Source organism: Vitis vinifera, chromosome 18 (assembly GCF_030704535.1).
Source record: "Vitis vinifera cultivar Pinot Noir 40024 chromosome 18, ASM3070453v1".
NCBI lineage: Eukaryota > Viridiplantae > Streptophyta > Magnoliopsida > Vitales > Vitaceae > Vitis > Vitis vinifera.
The window spans coordinates 34,898,863-34,922,519 of NC_081822.1; the positions used below are offsets into that span (position 1 = coordinate 34,898,863).

At 34.6% G+C, this 23,657-nt stretch overlaps 3 protein-coding genes across 4 annotated transcripts; 1 reads left to right on the top strand and 2 right to left on the bottom strand.

Moving 5' to 3' along the window:
- LOC100248156 (uncharacterized) lies at positions 1 to 4,369 on the bottom strand. The gene is made up of 4 exons (XM_002274380.4): positions 4,207 to 4,369; positions 4,064 to 4,117; positions 3,777 to 3,828; positions 1 to 477 (listed from the first exon to the last, which is right to left on the bottom strand). The coding sequence occupies exons 1-4, from the start codon at positions 4,305 to 4,307 to the stop codon at positions 247 to 249; spliced, it is 438 nt and encodes a 145-aa protein (XP_002274416.1). The 5' UTR covers positions 4,308 to 4,369; the 3' UTR covers positions 1 to 246.
- Positions 4,370 to 4,537: 168 nt separating this feature from the next.
- Positions 4,538 to 7,766, top strand: LOC100253283 (protein PARTING DANCERS homolog). The gene is made up of 8 exons (XM_002271521.4): positions 4,538 to 4,645; positions 6,060 to 6,184; positions 6,264 to 6,352; positions 6,809 to 6,904; positions 6,980 to 7,074; positions 7,152 to 7,192; positions 7,295 to 7,378; positions 7,460 to 7,766. The coding sequence occupies exons 1-8, from the start codon at positions 4,579 to 4,581 to the stop codon at positions 7,607 to 7,609; spliced, it is 747 nt and encodes a 248-aa protein (XP_002271557.1). The 5' UTR covers positions 4,538 to 4,578; the 3' UTR covers positions 7,610 to 7,766.
- Positions 7,767 to 9,510: 1,744 nt separating this feature from the next.
- Positions 9,511 to 23,240, bottom strand: LOC100258602 (bifunctional aspartokinase/homoserine dehydrogenase, chloroplastic). 2 transcript variants are annotated; one of them, XM_002271489.4, is made up of 18 exons: positions 23,034 to 23,240; positions 20,308 to 20,378; positions 19,821 to 20,195; positions 19,301 to 19,389; positions 18,900 to 19,203; positions 18,609 to 18,661; positions 18,305 to 18,519; positions 18,108 to 18,195; positions 17,907 to 18,020; positions 17,472 to 17,570; positions 17,045 to 17,239; positions 15,755 to 15,837; positions 13,484 to 13,709; positions 11,939 to 12,084; positions 11,642 to 11,777; positions 11,053 to 11,136; positions 10,873 to 10,965; positions 9,511 to 10,105 (listed from the first exon to the last, which is right to left on the bottom strand). In XM_002271489.4, exons 1-18 carry the CDS (start codon positions 23,171 to 23,173, stop codon positions 9,860 to 9,862), a joined length of 2,757 nt encoding a protein of 918 aa, XP_002271525.1. In that variant the 5' UTR covers positions 23,174 to 23,240; the 3' UTR covers positions 9,511 to 9,859. The 2 variants fall into 2 exon arrangements, with proteins under 2 accessions (XP_002271525.1, XP_059590434.1); XM_059734451.1 differs by lacking the exon at positions 23,034 to 23,240 and adding an exon at positions 20,459 to 20,499.
- Between the last annotated feature and the right edge of the window lie 417 nt (positions 23,241 to 23,657).

The following is a 23,657-nucleotide window of genomic DNA, read 5'->3' on the forward strand; positions in this document are numbered from 1 at the left end:
TTGATATCGAATGTATGGTGATACTTTATGTTCATGCTATTGGGATCTACAAATTTAACTAATAAAGATTCCGATCCAATAAATACAGACCCTTCAACCATCATTTGAGATAGAAGACACTATCAAAATTAGATTCACCATCTCCATCATTATAATAACCAATGCCACATAATCAAAACCGTATACATGCCCAATATCAATCCAATACAAGACAAAACTGATATTGTGTTACACAAATTTGTAAACTTAAGTTGTACTAGCCATTTGTGACTCACTGCTTCCTGCATGTGGATGTGAGGAGGACTCAGTAGCATGCAATGTCGAATTTCCTTCGATGGCAAACAAGTTGAATTCTGGTTTTTGTATCGAAGACATAAATTTGTGAAATCGATCATCAAAACTAGCTTTCAGTTCCTGTGGTGATAGAAGGTTTGGCCTTTCAAGAACTTTAACCGCAGTGTTTGCTGCAAGGTTAATCTGTGAGATGGCAATGGCAAAACAAATTAGTGAAAAGCTCTTTCTGGTGAGTTCTATATATGTTTACTTCCAAAACCAAAGTTCAAAATAGAAAAGCATTCAAAATTCTTACACATTCTATCCTGAAGAAAGTAAGACATAGCAAGAAAATAAGAGTGCACAAGGTATAACTCTATTAGACAAAACAAAAAGAAGAGAGCATAAAAAAATAAAAAAATAATAATAAGTAATAGAAAAGCAGGCATACAGACCATTCCTAAACCTGTTACATGCTTACCTGGCATAATCAACCTTTACTTTGGATGAGGGTTGGGGTAGTTTTGCAAAAGCCAACACAAAAACTAAAGGAAATATATTGAGATACTTATTTGTTTGGTTGGAAGAAAGGTTGCCCAGTTAGATGATTGTTTTGGGTTCATCAACAATACGTGTAGTCTAGTGCAAGTTCTATTGTTGCTTCTCTGCTTTTCCCTTCCCATTTCTTTATAGTCGTATGACATGTACCCTACATGTGTACCCCAATTGAGCACTCTTAATGTGATAGAATATATATTATATTATTTTACCTATTTAGATATAAAAATTAATATACATATATATATATATATATATATATATATATATATATATACTACTAACCGAATGGGAAAAAACCCAAATTAAACAGACTAAATATTAGTAAAACCAAAATCTCAATCAATACGATAAAGGAAAAGATAACCCACCAAATCAACCTTCACATTCATCATTGCCTTTTAAGAAGCTTTCTAGTAAAACAAACAAAAAAAACAAAGTGCAGTGAGCCTCTAGATAATAAACGCTAAACCAAATTATGGCATTTTATACCAGTCATGCATCATTAACATTTAGCCAGTTTCTAAATTACACTTTAAATTAAAACCCTGATAAGTTGGCACTTCAAAACCCTTCACTTACACAGCACCCTAAAACCAACAAAACAGTAGGCAATCACTGGCTCAAGCCTTAAAAATTAAATATAACAGCTCGTCAGTCACTCCTTGAGAAAAGGAAAAAATAAAAATAAAAAGAGTAAACATCTTAACAAGGATGAAAATATTGGAAACAGATGGAATGTCAGGGACTGGATTTCATAAAAAATTTGGAAATCTTAGACATAAATTTCAAAAAAAAAAATTTCCATATCAATGGAACAAAAATTAATTAAAACTCATAGAAATATTAGAAAAAATTCCAAGATAACAATACATATATTAAATTTGTTTAAGAAAAATAACATTTGTGTGATAAAATTTGTGACTTTGAACAATAACATGCAGTACTTGAAGATGCATTTACTACTAAAATGATTATCTATCTAGTTTTGATGCATTTAAGAATGTACATATATGATTATTTTTTATTTTAAAATGTTTATAATCTTATTTAGAAGTTCATGTTTCTCTTGTATTTAATTACAAATACAAAAGATTTTAAAATAAAAGTTAAAAATTTTAAAAATTAAAAAATTAAAAAAAAAATTATTATAGATGATTGTCCTCAAACTCTAGTTAGTTTTTTTTATTAGTTGGGCTCTTGTTGAGACTGTTGGAGCCCTTCCTATTTTGTACATCTTCCTCCTGTTTTGGGCCTTTTTGGCGGTGGGTGTATATGTATAGGTTATGTATACCTTGAGTCACTTTTTTGGCGCCTCTTTTTAATATATCATTTTTTTTATCTATAAAAAAATATATATATTTCATTTTTTGCATGAATATAAAATTATTTGGTTTAGGACGCAAACAAAGCATATATATATATAACAACAAAGTTGGGCCCACAGAATTAGCCAAGACTTTCCTTGTTGAAGGGTAGGGATTCGAGGCCCTCAACTCTCACTTTAACTTTAAGCAATTTGAGATGCATTATGCTGATGTGGCAATGCATATTGATAAAATTGCCAAAATATTGTAAAAAAAAAACAGTCAAATAAGTCAAATATCAATACAATTGTGATAGATTCGCGAAAAAACCATCAGTTATCAACTAGACAAAATTTTTTCCATTACTTTGTTTTCACAACAACTGAAAATTCCATTACTTTGATTTCACAACAACCAAAAATTCACATTTCAGTGATATTTTCGCAATATTTCATGAAATTTTCATCCCTACATCTTAACTGTATAATCCTAGAAAAAAAAACAAAATCAGTAGGTCTTTGAAGGATCTAAGCCTTGTGAAAAAAGAAATGGTAGAAACCTGAGAAGGGTTATAAGCCACCAGAGTCACCATTAGTGGTCTTAATCTGAGATAAGCATGGTGCCAATGACAAAATCTTATTAGCTCATATTAGCCAGTGTTATTGAAAATTTGAAAGCACCCTAGCCACAACAAGGCACAGATAAAGTGCCTTCCTTAATTGAGGCACCTTTCTTGGAAGCGAAATGCATTATGGATTACTTTATTCTCAGGGGACTCAGAGAATGAATATTTCTTTGGTTAGTATACTCAAGAAAAACCAAGAGAAAAGGAATCCAAAAATGTTAACCAGCCCAATCTCACAAATACAAGTTAATTAGGCATTGAATCCTTATAAGAAGACCATCTACTAGCATGTCCTTTTTGTTCTCTGAGCCAACAGAAGCTGAGGACATCATTGAGAACAAACCTCTAATCCTACACTGCTTGCCCTTTTCTTGAAGCCTTAGGTTAAATCCTCTATTTAATATCTTCACAAAGAAGGGGATCTTTACTCTTAAATGGGTCTTATGTCCACAGTAAAAACATGTTTTTTTCCCTAGCTGACAACATTAACTAATTCTTCTTTTTCAGAAAATCCCCTTCTTTTTCATAAAATCTCCTTCTCTTGTGTTCTTCCTTTTCTTCTCAACAATAAACTTTCCACCAAAGTAGTATACTTGAAGGAAATTTACGTCATATGTGAATGCAGGTTATTCAAGAGAATTATCGAAATGCCATCCTTAATTGCTAGTAAATAATGTAGATGAAAGAAAACTTTTCTATTTGCCACTATCTTTTCTCTGTTTTTGGGTGTTGAGAAACCAGGGGACAGTTACATCCTAATAATTTCATGGTCTTCTGATTCACAACAAAACGGAGAACGAAAGTGAATTCAACAAAATATCTGAGTGAAATTGACTTCTATAGCTTTCTTCAAGCCAAACACAGAGAAGGAAAATTTTGTAAGGCCACAAATTTTCTTTCCACAATTTTCTTAGCGACCAAGCATCCAACTTAAACTAATAAAAAAAATTAAAAAAATAAAAAAGAAGAAGAAAGAACTAGTAAATAAAAACAAACCAAAACCATCACCGTACCGATTGCGAAGCCGTCTTCAGTAAAGCTGTCGCCAATGGCAATATACAAAACCTAATATTTCCAAGGAAACAAAAATTAATATACTAGGCAAAATGATATGGTAATAAAAATAAACTCATTCCTTCATACGACAACTCCGTTTGGTTGCTATGAAAATGCATGAAAAAATAAAAATAAAATAAAAAGTGAATAACTTAATCCCTAAAGCACCGTTCGAGAACATGTACGAAAAAAGATTAAATGAGTAATTAATGTTTGGTAGGTCAGAAAATGGGGGGAAACTCACATGCCTCGGCCGCCGGAAAGTGCTTCTTGGGATGGATCTTTCCATTCGTCGAATCTGAGAAAGAAAATGAAATCAAAACGAAATGAAAATCGAAAGCTTTAAATGGTAAAATCACTTTGAGAAAAGAGAAATGAGAGCATTACACCCAACCGTAACGGCGATCGAAGAGTAGACGTTTGGAAGAAGGCTTGGAAGGAGGTTTGGAGTTGGAGGTGGAAATTGAGATTTCGGGCTCCATAGTCATCCCTTTGCTAGTACCAACGATAAAGCCACTTCAAAGGAGAGAGTGTTTTTTTTTTTTTTTTCCCTTCAATCCTTTTCAATGTGGAAATTTATTTTTCCACGTGGCAAAATTAAGTGTCCAACATGGCAACAAGGGTATGGATGAAAACAAAAAACAGAAAAGTGGGTCATTTGGGAAATAAACAGAAATTTGGATCCCCATTTACTGCGATTATTCGAAATTTTGAATTCCATTTCATTTTCATTTCTCGTCTCATAATTTCATTGCGAAAATGGCGAATTTCAAAGCAATTTGCAGAGATCCAACGGCTCAGAATCCTCCAAATGTCTCGAGCTCAGGTATCTTCCGTATTCTCTTTTCTGTTTGGTTACCGAGAAGATGAAGGAAATTGAGATACGAAAAGAATGGCTTCCAAGAGAAATAAGAAAACAAAAAAATCGCTCAAAAACTGAACCAAATAGTTGAAGTTCATTTTTCAGCAACCAAATGAAGGTTCCGGAGACATTCCTTTCGAAGGAAAACTGTGTTTGTTGATATGAAAGTTTAAAGATATTGAATTACGACATTCTCTTTTCTCTTTGGTTGCCGAGGAAGTGAAGGAAACTGAAAGATGAAAAAGGAAATTCTGATTTATATATATATATCCTCTTAGAAACTGAATGGAATAGTTGAAGTTTATTTTCTCAGCAACCAAACGAAGGTTCCGTAAACATTCTTTTAGTGTAAAAAGTGTTTGTTCATATGAGAGTACAAAGCTATTGAAACAAGGTTGAATTCACATAACTCTCCGACTTGATTTTCACTTTTTCCCGTTACGTATGAAATTGCTGCATTATTACTGATCCGAAAGTGTTGTTGAGTTATTTAATTTCTCATCAGAAGTTTGCTTTCGATCATCTTTTTCCTACACATGATGTGATTGCTGATACAGAATGTTTTAGCATGCATTTACTTCTTCAATACATTCAACAGCATTTCATGTAATTTTATATAAAACCGAAAATTAGTCCCGGATTATATTTGGAGAACCAAAACTGAGAATCTCCATGGGGTAAATAGGACCATCAATTTGATATAGGCCCTGTTTGGATTGACTTTGAGAAGCCAAAATTTTTTTTTTAAGCTCAATAAGAACTTCCATATCTGTTAATTTTGTGTAAAGAACTTATGCCTTAAAAAGGAGCTTAATATGGTAGCGAAGAAAATGTTACTTTCATGCCGGTTTGGTTCATTTGTTCCAAGAGTTTATAGCTTAAGAAAGAGCTTAATATGGAAGCCAACAAAATGTTGCTTCTTGTAGAAGCTCGATTTTGGCTTATGCAAAAAGTTATTTCATGTTTAATAAAATTTTAACAATAATGATTTTAAGAATTGTGACTTTGGTTTTGACTTTAGCTTTGGCTTCCAACTAAAGCCAAAAACAAAAGGCTAACCAAATAAGACCATCAACTATATGTATCTACATGCTATGAGCACAAAGTGTATTCCTTAGGATCGAAAGCAATTGCATGGACAGGAAGTTATTCATAGGACCTGCTTACTTGTAAATTACTGTTTTATTTTTCATTATAAGATTAATCATTACAATGAAAAAGGATTGTTTAAGTAACAAGGACAGAAATCGAGGGGTACAAATTAGCCTTTCAAATTGAAATTTGAGCAGTTTGAGCTGACAATTGACAAAGCCTGTTGGGTGACTCTGTAATTTGTTATAATGGTCGAATGGGGGTAACATTGTTTGGTGTAATGCAGGAAGTGGTGGGGTTTGTATGATGAGGAACACATGGAGAGATGAACAGCACCCATCATTCATCAACTTCATCTCCTCCTTCCTCAAAGCAAATTCTTTCCGTCTTAACTTCGTCCCGATTGCCCCTGTAATTCTCTTCCTTTGCCTGTCTTCTATGTATTTAGTGGTTCTCTCACTGATTTTTTTTTGAGATTTTTCATTTGTAGGATTTCATTTTCAACTGTGGTGGTTTATCAGTGGCCTTTGTTTTTGTGACAAACTGGGACTGTAACAACTACTTGCCAACCTTTAGCAGGTGGCCTTGCTTTTCTCATCATTTGGGTGTCTTGTTTTCTCTGTTTGAAGTAATGAGCCTTATAATTTGATAACAGTACACTAAGTATAACGATAACTCTTAGGCTATATTTGATTCTTGGAAAGTTTAAGGGGAAAGAAAACGGAGAAGAAAAATATCAAGAAAGAAAAAGGTGAGGAAATTTTGAACAAAAAATTAAATTGTTGGCAAATACACCTTCTCCAAACTTTCCTCACCTTTATTTAAGGAAAATGGGGAGGGAAGTCTTTCAACATTTCCCTTTGTGTTTTTTTTCCTCATATTTTTCCATCACATCCAAATATAAAAAAAACCATTTTTATTAGCATTTATTTCGTTTTCTTTATATTCTTCAGAAACCAAATATAACCTTATATTTAATTTTTGGCAATCCATTTTTTTTAATATTGTGTATAACTATGAGCAATATTCATACAGGGTAAAGAAACTAAAGGAGCAATTTGCACATCTCTACATTGTCGTCACGCTTCCAACCAGGGAGCAAAATGATTCTTTTGTGCACTCTTACTTCAAGTGAGTCATCCAAAACTAGAATATGCATTTTCGCCCAGTCTCTGATTACTGTTTCGCTGTTGGTGATTGGTGAAGGCTTGGAATGGAGCTTGGAAGGCCTACATTTGTGCCAGTTCAAGACATGGAGATGGGCTTTGAGAAGATCGTGAAGATAGCTCATGCCCGTGGAGGTATAAGCCTCTTCTCTAAAGCTCATATCTCTTAACTCCTTTCAAGTAGTTCTTTAATTCAGTGCTGTATATTGCAGTATGTAAGAGGCAGGATGTGATATCCAAATTGAGGGCTGAGGTCAGTTGATTGAAGTTATTCTCTTGTTTTTATTGTGTGTCTCTGCTGTTGTCATTGTTAGCCTTTATTCTTACTTGAATCTACCCTTTCTTGTCTCTAAAGAGGAAGAAATCAGTGCAAGGAATGGACGTATTCCTAAGAGTAATCACTTCCATACCTGGAATTGATAACCATGATGCAAATTCGGTAAGCGATCAGTCTTATATATATGATATTTTCTAAGAACAAAACATGAGGTAAGAATTTTCAACTGTCTTCTCTGTTCAGCTTAATCAAGCCATTGGTTCGATCAAAGCAATTGCCAAAGCATCAAAGGATTATATTTTGGAGAACACAGACCTTTCATCTGACAAGGCGGAGACGATTACAAGGTTTTTTAGAGATCCAAAGTTTTATCTCAGTCCAAAAATCAATTGATAGGAGAAAGAACAAGGCAGATGAGAATTCAAATGAGTAATGACAGTCTTGAGAAGGTCTCTTCAGCTCAAATTGTAAGTTTGTTGAATCCCTCTCCCTTGAATACACCTGCATTTCTCTTAGTAGTGATATTATACCCGTTACCTGAAATTCTATATGATGATTTCTCCAATAATTTCTTTCAATGGAAGGGGGGAGGAAGAAGCAGGCATAACACAGCTAGGTTCATAAATCAAGTATTAGGGGTTAAGAACACCAAAAAGAAAGAAGATTTTCAATTCTCAAGATCTGCGTATTTTACTATGAACAAACACGCCTTCTGAGACGTCTTTGAATTTTTTCGGAAGATATTTTCGAAGTAGTTTTTAAAATTAATTATTCAACGTTCTCCAGGATGCTCTTAGTAATTTATTAGTGTCAGCAGGCTTAGGTGTTAAGAGAAAATGGCTCCAACATGTCATCAAGAATTTGTTTAACCGAAATAATAAATCCATCCACCAAGAATTTCTTTGAAATTAAAAACAAAAAAACAAAAACAAAAGAATACTACAATGAAACTAAAGGCGTGGAGATGATTCCCGTGAAAAACGTGTTTAACTTGCAACGGTTTTATTAATAATACTTCTAATAACGTTTTTAACTTGTTCTGTTTTTATTAATAATGCTTCTGTCACAACACTTTTATTCATATTTAAAATGCATTTTTTTTAAATGCGAAATAATTACATCATCTAAAAATTATTTTTGGAAAAATGATTTTTAGAGTTTATTTGATAATGATTTTAGAAAATATTTTCGATTTTTCTAACATTTGAAAATTTTTATCTTTCATTAAAAACGCTACTCTTTGAATTCATTGTCAAATGCACTTTTATTATCAATAATTTATATTATAAAAAATTATTTATGACCTTTTTATCATTGTTTTTTAGAATAATTTTTTTTCTTCAAAATAAATAAGAAAAATGTTTTTAATTTTCTATTCTTAAAAACATAAAATAGGAGGTGTTTGACAACTACTTTAAAAAATAATTCTATTTTTAAAAAAAAAACTAAAAAAATACATTTAACAACAAGAAAACTATTTTTTGTTTTCTATTCTCTAGAATAGAAAACATGGTAATTTTAGAAAATATCTTTTAGTTATTTTCACGTATTTTCTTTAAAGTTGTTTTAAAAAATAATTATATAAAAATATATGTTGATTAAAAATAAAATTTTAGACATAAAAATTATTTATAAAACATATCTAAAAATATTAAAAACAAGTTAAAAATATTTCAGGTTTTAAACAAACTTTTATTTTACAAAACATCATAAAATATTTTTCAAAAATTGTTATTAAAAACTATTTTTCATAATTATTTAAAAAATAATCATATAAACATGCAAAATGATTAAAAATAAAGTATTAAATATAAGTAAACTTTTTTGGTTCGTAATTAGACTTTTGTTTCTCAAAACATCATAGAACAATTTTTAAAAATTGTTCAATTGTTCTCAAAAACTATTTTCTAGAATTGTTTTAAAAACGGTTACACATTAATCTTTGGATATAAATTAAAAAAGAATTTTTATAACTTTAAAACCAGGCCTCGCATACCAGTTCTTTGAATAAGCATCTGACTCAACGTTCTTCAATTCTTTAGGAACTGCTGGCCGATTTTGTAACGTGTTACATAACAAAAAATTATTATACAACACAAAATGACTTTATAAGGAAAAAACTAACAATGCTAATCGAAGAACTGCTTCATTTGACTAACTAATTTCAAAAAGAAAAACGTTTCGTAGGATCAAATATGGCAATAGAAGCGAGATATACACAGCCCTAGAGAAACACTTACCATTTGTTCATCAGTAGAGAAAAAATTAGAATCTATTTATAGTCAAAGAACCAATTGAAAAAAGAAAGAGTTTCGTCAAAACTCATTAATATATTTCTCGAAACAAAGGAAAAGGAAATAGAAAGATGAACAAGTTGCCACATTATTAGGTTCAATAATCCCTGAGATGAGTCTCTACACTACTTGTTATACAGTTTAAAGGCACAAACTGCAATATACGACAGCTCAAATGCCAGTACCACAAGCTCAACCTAAAACAAAACTAATAATACTAATGAAAATAAAAGCAGAAAATGAAAATGCCACCTACCTACAGGCCCGAATCGAGAAAAAACCAGAGGAATGGACCCTGGGGGTCAAAATCGAATGCTACAAGCGTTCATGGCCAGAGAAACTGATACAATTATGATGGGGCACCAAGGTAGGAGGCAAGGCGCAATACGTCGCTGAATATACCGCCGGCGGTTACTTGGGCGCCAGCACCAGGCCCCCGGACTATAAGAGGCTGGTTCTTGTACCTTGCAGTTGTGAAAGCAATGATGTTATCAGAGCCGGAAAGCTGGGCAAAGGGGTGGTCGTTCTTGTATCTTCGCAGCTCCACGAGCCCCTTTTTGTTAACCACATCCACCACCCCTACGTATCTCAGGACCTGTAGGTATCAGAATTGCACGAGCAAATGGTGGAAATGTAAATTCGAAGTTTCATATCATCATATGAGGTAAAAGCATCTCACTGTGTTGCTGAACTGACCCTATTAAGAAAAGGAACTGGCTATGTGCCTTGCAACCAAGTTCTTGAGAGAGTAGAAGAACCTCCCTTGACAATTAACATAACGTTTTTTCTCACCTTGAGATCAGTGTTTGTTTTCGGTATTTGACAAATTTTGGACTGAAAATGGTTGTTTGAGAAATTATTTTGACAACATGGTCTTTTTTTGAAACAAATTTGAGATGTTTTTAGTGTTTTTCATAGAGTGTTCTCAAAAACAATTGGAAATATGGAGAGTAGACCAGGAAGTTTTTGCATTGTACGTAAGTGCTCAGAAAACCATTTTTCATATTTATATTCTCAAACAAAATTCATTTCCAAAAACAATTGAAAATTATTTAAAAACCGTTCTTAAATATGATTTTTGATGACTGCTTTCAAAAACATCAAATAAGACATAAGATACTTGAACTACCCTATATATGGTATTTTAACACATCGCCTCAAGCTACATGGCAGCCAATGGCATGATGATAGTAAAAAAAAAATCAAAATGAGGTTATTTATAAAATTGTAGAGCTGATCCTATACCAGCACTTGTGGTGGTGGCTCCCAGTTTTTGCAATTTACCCTTATCCAGGATACCAATCAAACATGCTTACTTTTTCAGACAGGTCTAATTAACAGTAGTGCCTTAGAGATACTTACTTCCCCTGCATCCTCAGCATCTTGTAGTTGCTTAGCCAAGTCTTCGTCGTATTGTGGCAACTGCTGCATAAATTCATCGGCTGATGCAGTAGCCTGCAGCAAGTCATCATAACCATAATATTGAATATGGATTTGTGTTTACCGCAGTTCTGTTCACGAAGACATAAACCTAGTTCTTACTCTTAATGGTTCTGGCACGAGACTTTGAACAGGAGTATCCGCAAGTTCCAGTTTTAGACCAGATTCTCTAGCAAGAATTATCACCTGCAAAATGGCAGCTGCTTCAGGAGCCCATGATATCTTTCTGTATTTATATCATAGTAAATCTAACAAAAATATAATTGCTGCCTTGATACAAGTGAGTGGCATCTATTGACAGTAAAGAGGGGGTTCCAAATAGATATCATGAAGCAATAATAGTGAGTAGATAGTTGCAGTGCCCAAAATCTTTCTGGATTTCATGCCATGTACTGACTGCATATCGAGTAGTGATCACTTCACCCAGCCACATATTTTAATTGGATGAGAGTGACAGCCAACAAGTAACCACACAATTTTACCCCTATTTTTCAAAGAAGTTGAAAAATGGCCCCTCCCCTGTATATTGAGTAGGGAAATTTTTGTTGGAGATCCAACTGTCTGGAAATTTAAGAGGGAATTTACTGATCAAATGGCCCCTCCCCTGCATTAGGCAAGTTGTAGTGGCAAGGATGGAAACACAATGATGTCCCATGTCCATTTAATTAACCCAAATTTAAGCTTGTATTACCTTTCTGGCAACATCTGTTCCAGATAGATCATCCCTTGGATCTGGCTCGGTATAACCAGCCTGTTTGGCCTCCATCACCACCTCACTGAATCTTCGTGTGCCCTTAAAGTTGTTGAAGATATAGCTCAAAGTCCCACTGCCCACGAAGAGAAAGCCTTGCATTAAAAGACATGTAGCACATATTTCTGAAGCAACAAGAATTTAGATGCTAGTAAAACAACTTGATCGCTAATTTTTTTTTCCCCTAATAATTTTATTTGTTCATTTATTTTTGTTACTTGAAGGTGTTTGCCCAACCTGAAAATGCCTTCAATGCGCAATATTTTGTCTCCAGTTTCAAGGAGACCTCGTAAGGTGCTAATGATTGGGAGGCCGGCCCCGACAGTGGCTTCATAGAAGTAATGTGTATACGATTGCCTCTGAAGAGCCCTCAACTTCAAATACTGGATTTGACAGTGATCACGTCATATAAACCCATACATACATTTGATAAAACTAAATTCAAGGGAGAAAAAGAAAGATATTTTCTCAACTATTGTTTACCTTGGATTGAGGAATATTTTGTTCTTAGTTAAAAAGAAAAATTAGGCATTTGTCACCCAAAGAAACAGAAATTCAACTCTGAATAAGAACTGAGCAGGAAAGCAGTTTATCATCACAAATTAAAATGGATTCCTTGCATAATAACGGGGTATTTGATGATGGATCCAGAAAAACATGACAACCAATTTATTATTTTAGTGGCTTAGGAGTTAACAGCAATTTATTTTTAAGAACATCACTGTGTTTCTCCTCTCTCAGATATTTTAATGGCTTTAGGAATAGAATTTGATTGCTAGAGTTAACTACATTGGATGGGAAAACTTAATGTGTGTCAACTAGTTTTTAAGGCTTCTAAAAGTCTTTTCTATAGCATTCCTGCCCTTTCTGAGTCATTTCAAACCTTTGTGCACTCCCTTCTAAAAGGTTCAATATCCACTAGGGCCTTGGCCCTCCCAGAAGCACCCTTTTATTAAAGTCCCAACTCATCCACCATCCTATACCTTGTGACCATGCCAAATGCTCTTCTTTAATTTGTTCCAATTCAATAATGATCATTCTCCTTAATTACCAGGTATAAAATGACTGGATCTCACAGAAATAGCTGAAAATGCAAATTAGAAAAGGCCATCCTTTTCTGTGCAAAAAACAACACATCATGTTGCATGTTTGATTTGAGTCACCCGTGTGTACAAACGTATTAAAGGAGTGTCACACCCAACATGATATCAAACATAGGCGGTGCTCCTCTTTCGAAATGTACATGCTGAAGCCGACTCATTGGAACTCTCTTTCCAGGGTAAGGGGCGGAATACAGATTTAGACAAGTGCTTTATTGGTGTTTAATTGACTCATCTGGTTCAAACAAACACAATTATTCCAGGATTTGAGCATTCCTAGGGAGGAGATCTGGGGCGGAGTTTTATTATCAAGCCTCCCCCTAGACCGTGGTTAAAAAATTCAAAAATGCATTGGACAAGTTAAAAAGTAAAATAACAGAATAGAGTAAAAGCAGACAGGTTGACCAAGTTTTTCGTAGATTCAAGACCTAAATAATTTTATGAGCTAACTTGACCAGCCAGGGGATACGTCACTGGTTCACCAATGTGATCTTCTGCTCCAATTTGAGACTACAATCACTACCTAATGTGTATGCCATGAGTAACTTAATTTTCGAGTTGAAGCAAAAAACTAACAAGCAAATCAAGTAAACCAAAAATTCAGATTTTAATCAGAAAACATTTATGCACGAAAGGAACAAACAAAATTTTTTAGAGTAAATCATAACCAGATAGATGATACCTGATCAAGTGGACCGGAATTTGCTTTTTTGTTTGGGGTGATTACATGAATCCCTTTTCGCAACCATTCATGGTAATGGCTAGCAACATTAGAGTCTGCTGTACAATCCACCAACGCAGTATTTGGGATAAAATGGTTCCCATGCACATGGTTAACGAATTTATGCATGTCACCCACTTCTCCTTTCTCCTTTATAAGTTCTCTCCATCTTGATAAGTCAATTCCCCTACAACCATGGATGAAATTTTTGAGAGAATTCTTGGAAGATTATTAGATGGAAGAAATATAAATTGTCTCATTCATCAACTTAAAAGTCACCACAAATGTGACAAGCAAGCGAAAAAAGTATCAGAAAGACAGAAGACAAAGATGATGGAACAATTTTTCATTAATAGAATAATAAAAAAGAGGAAGAGTACCAGGATTTGTACTCTTCAGCACATAAAACTAAGAGAAAAGACCATTTGATATTAGGAAGCATAGCAACAGGGATGCATTTGAAGCATTTAACAGTCAGGTTTCTAATAATGCAGGGATCTACTAAACTAACAAAGTGAGCCTGGCAACATGGAACAAGAAATTTGCATAAGAAAGGAACCAACAAACAAGAAATATATTTTCCTCCTTATGTGCACATCACACTGGAAAAGATAACTAAGGGTTCCAATATCACCAAAATTGAGGTAAATCCTACCACAATAGTTAAATAGGGTGAGAAAATGCAAAGTCCAAGACCTAAGGAGTTAATAGAATCCTGTAAGGCTTAAACTGCACAAAAATTCCAATCCTGTTTTCTAGCTATGAAATAAGAATCCCCTGCAAAGGGATTGTTGATAGGATACAACTTCCTGTTTAATCTGTGGTTTGTGGAAATTCCCTCAATGTATTATTTCATAATTCCATAGAGTGTTCATTTGTATTTGATGCTCAGTGTTTTTGGCTCTGTATGCAATTTGAGTTTACTTTTTGCCTTATTACAATAATCAATTTCCTTTCAAAAAAAAGAAAAAAGAAAAGCACGTCAGAAACCATAAAGAGATTATAATTTGGAATACCATAGATGGCACGTTTTTTCAGACTGGAAGAAGATTAAGATAATGCAGTTTTGCAAGTTCCTAACTAGCATTGTAAGGTGTTGAAGGTGAAAATGAAGAAATGTTCAGTAGGCATAGATAGACTTGAAATGGCCGCTCAAAAGAAAAACTTATCAAGGAGATCATGAAATTTTCTAGTAGAATCAAATAAGAGGGACGATAGCTCAGAAGGGTCATGCAGATTGGAGGAAGCAGAGGGCAGGGTGCATTCTGGTTGGCAGGTGCTTTGTCTGGTTAAGTGGGATTACCTCTGATATGCAGCACTCTTCCATCCTGATTATATAACCAAATCAACTAGGGATCCTATGATGAAGCAGTTTTATAAGTTCATGAAAATGATTGTTCGCACTTCCCTTCATCCCCAAGTCTTATCACTCTCCAACATATAATATGATGGAAAGAGATCTGAAAAATATCAGATAAAATTTTAGGAAGTTACACAAAAAGCCCACAAAGCAATGATATCTTGACACTAGGTTTAAGTATGCAAAACCAACTACATGGATTGGTACTTCGTATAACCACATTCATGTTCAGAATATAAGCCTTCTCTTGTCGTCCATTAACTGACTTCATAGTCCAAAGATCAAGCCATCGCAACTCCATCAACAATATCCAGGTTGTAGAGGTAAAACTCACATCCTTGGGTTGGTTTTAGACCCCTAAAAAGTTTGCTCCAATGGTAGAAAATAAGAAAAGATGCTCATATTCCTTGGACATTCACTATTCTATTTTAAGAATGAATAATTGTTCTATACATTTTAACTAATCTCTGGTGGACATGCACCAAGGAAAATTCCCAAGGGCCAAGCATTATGAGATAGATCATAGAAATATTTTATGTCTGAAATCGTTTCTCTTGCCCATTAAAAAACCTCAATTTTTTCTCACAAAGTGCACAATGAATACTGTAGGAACATTATGAACAACTTTTTATTCCTTTTTCAAGGTTGTGATATGTTTGTGCATACCATCATAGACAAAGGGCACAGAGATGCAGGTTCCAATATGTAAATTAACCGATATACACTTGATGTCAGTGGTATAAAAAAAAATACCAGAGTTCTTTTTTTCTTTTTGTTCGTCTGATGGTTAATAGGAAATGTGGTTATGTTCCCCCCTCACCAAGAAAAGCAATATGGATTCCAGTACATAAAGATGAAAAGCAATAACTTACGAATCACTCAAAAGCATTGTCCTTGAGCCTGTAATTCCCATCACACGCAAATCAATGTTAAAGTCTTCCTTAAGGACAGCTGCCTGCCAAAACAATGTCCATAATATGTTTAAGTTCAGAAAAATGAGAACTGGCTAACTTACAAACTGAACCATTTCAAACTCAGTAATAATGTTTATCCAAAAGTTGCTAAGCTATAACAAAGGAAATAATATTCAAAGAGGTAACTTTACTAGCAAGTGTCTTGCCTGTACTGCCATATTCAGCAGTACAGAAAATGGGTATTCAAGGAGTCAGGACCCCCAGTCTGAACCCTAGCCAGCATGTGTCTCATGTTTGTCATCTGTATGTGATTAAATAAAAAATACGATCTCTAATTTTGACACATGTCCACATAACAAATGCCCAGCCATACCCATGTCTGACATGTTGGACATTGTGACAACAGCCCTTGGGGCTGTGATGATGCTTCCTATGTTGAGAATTATCAGAGCAGCTACAAAAACAGTCTCATTGTTAAAAAGGCTTGAAATCCTGTGTTTGGATGTTTTCTGAATCATGTTATGCTTAAGAAAAGGCTCCAGAATTAAATGAAGCAAAGATTACAAGTTGTTATTGCACTTCTAATTTTGTTAATGGTGCTGCCAGAGTTTCTTTCCAAGCCTAAAATACTCTTCAACAAGGAGACCCTCCATCCCCTTTGCTGTCTACTCTTGTAGATGATCTTACATTCACCTTAAGGCCAAAAGCATTGGCCTAGGTATAACATCTACATCCCAATCTCCAGTTCGCTGAATATAGCATATTCCTTTTTGAGGCCTTTTTCAGGGTAGCAACATTTTAACCAACAAAGGCTTTTTTGTTATAGGTACTTTTAACTACCAAAGTCCTAGGACCTCATGCTTGAAAAGATCATAATAAGCGTCAAGCTCCTAAAAGAACAATAAGTTCCCCAGTGGTAGAACCACACTTTTAGAATAACCATATAAATAGGGTCCTTAATTTTGTCTTCTTTCATAGGTAATAAAAGTTGTATATTTAAGGGCTAAAGGGGGTGAACCTCAGTACAAAGGCAGTAAATAAAGGACCACCCAATCACTGTGGGAAACAAGGTCCTTAATTAAATAAATTATGCTTCTAATAATTTAGTAGTAACAGTCAAGGGTACCAAAACAATGATCTTTCAAATAATTAAAACCAATGGAACTGTTTCATATCCAAACTTGAAAATTATTCCTCAAGTGCTAATGGTTGCGTTAACTACAGTAGAAATGAAGAGATAAAAAGCACCTGATCCCTGAGCTGGTCAAGTAATGTGCCACCGATCAATCCAGGTCCAATAATGCCCATTGCTATTGTGGTTCTTGAGAGATAAAACCTTGAGTGGACAGCTTTCAGGGCCCTTATACAATCTTCTCGCTTGACAACTACAGTTATATTATACTCAGAGCAACCTTGAGCTATGGCACGGATGTTAATATTAGCCTGCATGACAATAACAATTTAAAAACTCATCACAGGAAAAATGAAAACATAAAACAATAACATTCAATTGCACAAAAAGAGTTTTTAGAAATAGGTATCCACACTGGAGTACATAGACAACAAGTAGGTACAAATTCCAAAGATGATAACTGTACTAATAAAAAATAGGGTATAACATGATAATTTAGCAAACTATCACTCTAGTTTAAAAGAATATATTAATTCAACTTACTTTAGCCAGTGCACTGAAAAGACTGGCACTGACTCCAGGTGTACTCGCCATTCTCTGGCCAACCGTGGCCAAGATGCTACAGTTTGGTACCACCGCAACCTGAGAAGTGAGAAGAGCTTGTTAATCAAGAATGTAACAAAAGAAATAGACAAATGCCTCATAAAATTAAACTTAACTGGGCCCATTGATAAGTATGGCTCGTGGAAATTTGATTTTTTTTTTAAAATAATCAACAAGCAGACAGACCCACTATAACAAGTGTAACCTTGCTATCACTTTATGAGATACCAAGTAACAAAATGCACTCACAATGACCCATAAGCATGATACATCATAACTAAATCATAATATATTGAATCAGCTAATCATGTGCAGAAGTTTACTCATATAAAAGAACTTATCAAAAATATATGTATATCTATAAAAGAAGAGCACCTGAGAAAGACGACCAGCATCCAAAGCCTGACGGAATCTAGATTGTAAAGCTTCAGCAACAGCTTCTACTTCCTTCTCGGGAACAGCAAAACACACAGAATGCTCACTACTAGCCTACACAAGACCAATCACTAAGCATCTGAGATTTACTAAATCAGACTACCATTAAACTGAAATCAAATGATGAAACCAGATGATGACCTGTGATATCATAATAACATTAGCTCCCACATCTTTCACAGCAGAAAAAATGGCACTAGCTGTACCAGGAACACCAGCCATTCCAGTTCTGGAGGGGCAGAGAGAGAGAAGAGGTTTCAAAGGTGGCATATGAATAGGTTATAACACATTTACAATTTCAAGAAGATACAGAAACAACACAGTAATACAGGGCTCACCCTTCAACATTTATGAGTGCCACATTGTCAATTGTTGCAAACCCTTTCACAGGAGACTCCAAACGCTGGTTACCTTCATTTTCATCAACAGAAGGCCGACAAATCATTGTTCCAGGTGCAGAGAGATTGAAAATATTCCTTATTACAATCGGAATGCCATATTGCATCACTGGAATGATGGTGCGGGGATGCAGCACATTTGCTCCAAAATATGACTGCACATCCAGGTAAAATTTATGTCAAAAATGCAAAACTAGCAAGTTTCAGAAACTCTGAGACGTAGTAGAGGAGCAATCAAGTTCACCATTTCCCAGGCCTCTTGGTAAGACAGTTGATTCAGTATCACGGCCTCAGCAACTGCATGAGAAATGTTATTTAGCATTGTGATCAAACCCAGGTTGATGTTGAATAGAAAATTCACAATGGTACCCTCCATTATCATAAAAAAATCCACAAGCAAACTATAAAGAAGATGTAGATTGCCCATAAACAGTTACGAGGATCAACACAGTTCTCAACTACAAGTTCAAAGATGAAACTATTCTCATATGTGACCTAAAATGGACTAAGCAAACATTTTAGTACCAGTTCAAACCTTTTCTGGGGTCTGCACTGTACACACCATCAACATCTGTCCAAATTGTGACCTGACGAGCCCTGAATAAAGCGCCCATTATAGCTGCAGAGAAATCACTTCCATCTCTCTTTAAAGTTGTAGGAATATTTTGAGGTGTACTAGCTATGAAACCAGTAGCAACGATTGTCTTAGATGGGTTTTGGAAGAACCATTTCTCAAGTCTCATTTCAGATTCTACAAAATCAGGATCAACTTGATTAGCACTAGTAGGGTTTACAATAAGGACATCCCTTGTATCCATCCATTTGCAATCAATGCCTTTCTGCATCAAAAGAATGGAAAACTAGCAATTTCAGAAAACTTGAGATGGTTAAAAATATCAAATATTCTTTAAATAAAGAGGAAAACAACCACTAGACCTTTCTGACAACAGATGATAACATCTGGGCAGACCATAGCTCTCCATGTCCTACGATAATATCTGAAAAGAGCTCTGATGCATGACCAGCTGCAATACATTACACACAAGTCAAGATAGTAACCCCTACTTTAGAAGCATTGAAACTTCGAAATGATAAGAAAACAAAAATCTTGTATTAGTAGAAGTGAAAATAAAATTAAAATAAACCTCTAAGGATTCCTTTCAAAATCAATATCAGCTACAAGATGGAGCAAAGGCAATATTATTGTAGCTGCTTTGCCAAAATCATGAATCACTATGCCTTTATGAAAATCCAACCATAGTATATTCTCACAAAAAATGAAGGTATATTTCATAATTTAACCTAAGAACGTAACAGAATTAAACTTAGAAGAAAAGGATACGTTATCCAACTATTCATTCACAAAGAATATAAATTAAGTACCAAACGGTTAAATTGTCAGGATCCTCTGCATGTGTGTGCATGTCTGAGAGAGAGAGAGCTATGGCTATAATACCTATATATATTGCCCGAAGCATCTCTTTGATTTCATTGATGTCATGGTGCAACCGTGATAAGAAACTTGCAAGATCATCCCCATCAAGCAGATCAAGTGCTGTTAATCTGTGCTTTTCTAAAACAGCATCCACTGCAGATATATAGGAGTCATCTCGTGATTGTGCTTTGTAGATGAGGTCATACATCATATCTGTCACCTTTGACATTGCAGACACAACCACTAACTTCCTTTCCGAATCATCTTTAACAATTATCTCTGCAACATTCTTGATCCTTTCAGAGGTTCCCACACAGGTGCCACCAAACTTATGGACAGACCAATTGTCACCTTTGGGAAGCTGAACTTTTTCCATGGACTTGTCCAATGAAACATCTGTGGGTGAATGGACAGGAAGGTAACAGAACTCAATCATATAGTTATCATTTATAAGATTGTAATCATGAATTTCAAAACATCAGGTACATATAGAGGGAAAGGAACAAACCCATAACTGAAGCAGAGATGAGTTGCATATTTGATGACTTTCTTCTCCCCCACTGACAAACATAACCCATTCTGAAACAGAAAATGTTAACATAAACCCTAATAGGAAACCAAAAATTGAATTACAATCAAAGAGGATAATTCAGACTCGCCTATCAAAAAAAAGAACAGAGGATAATTCAGACTCTTCAGAGGGATATTAGCCCAACTCTGTTACAACATGCAACGATCATCAACATAAGAATGCCCACACAAAGAAAAGAAGTACACAAAAAGTAAGCTAAAGCTAAAACAAAAAGGTACAGGAAACAAATAACTAGGCAGTTCAACACAAATTACCACCAAAATATTTGTGACAGAGTGATTACAGCCCATATCATTTGAATGGATTTGAAGCACACGGTGCACTTTGATGTCTACCTCCAAATGCACGTGCAGTATGCCTATATGCATACAAAAAGAAGTTTGGACTAAATGCAATATTTCAGTTACTATTCTTGTATATTATGGAACACCTAACATACCCATGAGTTGACTTCTTAATCTTGTCAATCATTTAGTTTTTCTAGACTTCCCAACAAACTGGTCAATCTCTTCTAAAAGCACATCTACCGAGTTAACAAATTGATCTTCCATTACAACTGTATATTAACATTTTGTAATCCATTTTATTTTATAGCAATATAGTGAGGGCAAAGTGACTAATTGCTTTAATGCAAGACCTTGATCAATTGCATGACCAAAACAGGATCACATGGCAAAATTATATTTTTGTTATGTAATCTTTCCGATACAATCGAAGACCATATGGGTTCCTAATCCCAATCATCATGAAGATGGCTATAAAAATCCTACTTCAAATTAATCATTGTTGCACACAGCTCAACCTAAGAGCAACCATATGAAGGACACTGAAATTCTGAAAAGTATGTTTAAGATGAAAATTCTTAGGTCAAAGTTCTACAATTGACAGTTTCCAATATTAAGAAGTTCAACTCTAATGGAGGAATTTATGGAATGGACCTCTTCTTCTAGCCAATCCAACTATTAAACTCACTAGAATATTCAAAACAGAGCTTAGTCATCAACTTCCATTTCCAAGCAAAAAATGCAAGCTCTTCAGAAATCAAGAAAGTGCAGGCAAAAAATCCCTCCACACGACCAAAGCAATTTGACAATCAAAAATTTTGTTCATTTCTTTCCTTTTCACTTTTGGTCCTTCTCCTCCATTTTCTCAGCAACCAAACAAAATCCTGAGCTTTTCAGGCCACTGAAAAAATGCAGGAAAAGAAAGCCTCCTCACCAACCTCAATACAACCATCTGAAATAACATAACAAGCAAGAAAATTTTCATTTTCTTCCCACCACTGCACAGGAACCAAACAAAAACCCAAACTGTTTAGCCACCAAGAAAATGAAAAGTAAACCTTCATATCCCAACCTTTCACAAAAATTCAGAACAACATAGCAAATAAGAAAATAACTAAGGGCCTATTTGGGAGCTGTTTTTGAGAACAATTTTCTATTCTCCATAACAAAAAAGATAGAAAACGCGTTTCGCAATCAAAAACTATTTTCAGTTTTCCATTCTTAAGAATAAAAAATTGAGTGTTTTTAGAAAACATCTTTTAATTGTTTTCACTTGTTTTATGAGAACTATTTTAAGAAATAATTATACAAACATGTAAAATGATTAAAAATAAAACACTAGATATAAAAATTATTTTTAAAATACAATTAAAAACATTAAAAATAGGTTAAAAACGTTTTAGGTTTCTAAACAAACATCTGTTCTACAAAAATTAGAGAATAGTTTTCAAAAGTTGTTCTCAAAAATTATTTTTCAGAATTGTTTTCGAAAACAGCTACCGGACTTAATTTTCTTTCCATTTTTTTTCCACCACTTTATCATGGTCCAAACAAAACCCAAGCAATTCAGCCACCAATAAATGTAGGAAAACAATGCCTCCATACTCAAGCTCGATAAACCCTTCTGAAACAAGAAACTTCATTTTTTTCTGTCAGTTTTCCACTACTTTCCTGTGAACCAAACAGACCCAAGCTATTCTGCCACCAGTAAAATGCGGGAACCACCCGACCCCAACACAACCGTTTGACACAAGCAAAAAAAGGGAAAAGAAAAAACTCATTCTCTCCTCATTTCTTTCCTACCACTTTCTCGGGAACCAAAAGTGAAAACAGAGAACCTAGAAAACGAAAGTAGAAACAAAGTACAAAAAAGAAACAATACACCAAACAAGAAATTCGTTCATTTCTTCCCTCTTCCCTCCCTTCCATCCCAGAAAAAAAAACCCACAAAACAACACTCCCCAACTCAATTCTATTTCCTCTCCTCAATTTTCTCAGCAACCAAACAAAACACCAAGCTGTTCGGCCACCGAGCAAGTGCAGGAAAAAAAAGCCTTCACATCCCACGAAAACATAACCGTTCGAAACAACAACAAAGACATTTCCTTTCCTTCTCTCTTCCACACTTTTTCGGGCACCAAACAGAACCCCAAGCTATTCCGCCACCAATAACAAGCAGAAAAAAAAAAATGAAACGAAAACAAAACGCCGCCGCCTCCACACACAATCCCAACAAACCACTAGATTAGACACACCCAAAACAAAAACGATCTCTTTTTCCAGCACTTTCTCTGAAACAAACAGAATCAAAAACCTAGAAAAGCAAGTGCAAGAAACAAAATTGAAGAGAAAACTCACTTGCAGATCGGTAATTGGTGGACAGAAGAGAAAGGCCCGCATCGAGAATTGAAGATCTTATTCGAATTGGAATCGGGAGAGAGTGCATTTTGCGAAGAGAGCTTACAGAGAGAAGACGAGATTGAAGAAGAGAGCGCCATGGCTGAAGAAGAGCGAGTAGAGACACAGAGAGCGTGGCGGCTTGGGGGTGATAATTGATAATTAGGTAGGTAGGACTTAGGAGGGATCAAGTGCAAGTCGAATTTTTTTCTTGACCAATTAGAAACGGACAACTGGCTAAACAAAAGTATTATCTATGGGCAGTTGGCATGGTTTGGCTGTCACCATTCACAGGGGAAAATTGAAGGGTCAGAGATGCTGTGTACTACTACTACTATAGGCACCAGTCATTTTAATAATTTGGATTTTTTTAAATATTTTTTACAAAATAAAAAAAAATGAGTAGATTCCTTTTAATTTAAAAAATAAAAATATAATTATTCTAAAATAAACATTAATTCATACATCCATCATTCATCACATATTATATAGGCCAAGCCATGCCCAATGCCTTTTCGAATCAAGCACCCATCCCATGAAATTAATCCTATATTTTATATAAAATAAATAAATCTTAAAAATAAA

What these genes read in the sequence shown, in the direction of transcription:
- LOC100248156 (XM_002274380.4), bottom strand. Translation starts at nt 4,307, where the DNA reads ATGACTATGGAGCCCGAAATCTCAATTTCCACCTCCAACTCCAAACCT. An exon ending in GATCGCCGTTACGGTTGGGT is followed by an intron (nt 4,118 to 4,206) that starts GTAATGCTCTCA and finishes TTTCTTTCTCAG; the next exon opens with ATTCGACGAATGGAAAGATC. An exon ending in TGAAGACGGCTTCGCAATCG is followed by an intron (nt 478 to 3,776) that starts GTACGGTGATGG and finishes GCCATCTCACAG; the next exon opens with ATTAACCTTGCAGCAAACAC.
- LOC100253283 (XM_002271521.4), top strand. Translation starts at nt 4,579, where the DNA reads ATGGCGAATTTCAAAGCAATTTGCAGAGATCCAACGGCTCAGAATCCT. An exon ending in TACTTGCCAACCTTTAGCAG is followed by an intron (nt 6,353 to 6,808) that starts GTGGCCTTGCTT and finishes ATATTCATACAG; the next exon opens with GGTAAAGAAACTAAAGGAGC. An exon ending in GATAGCTCATGCCCGTGGAG is followed by an intron (nt 7,075 to 7,151) that starts GTATAAGCCTCT and finishes TGTATATTGCAG; the next exon opens with TATGTAAGAGGCAGGATGTG.
- LOC100258602 (XM_002271489.4), bottom strand. Translation starts at nt 23,173, where the DNA reads ATGGCGCTCTCTTCTTCAATCTCGTCTTCTCTCTGTAAGCTCTCTTCG. An exon ending in GCTTCGGGCAATATATATAG is followed by an intron (nt 19,390 to 19,820) that starts GTATTATAGCCA and finishes AATGTATTGCAG; the next exon opens with CTGGTCATGCATCAGAGCTC. An exon ending in TCGTGCCAGAACCATTAAGA is followed by an intron (nt 10,966 to 11,052) that starts GTAAGAACTAGG and finishes GACTTGCTGCAG; the next exon opens with GCTACTGCATCAGCCGATGA.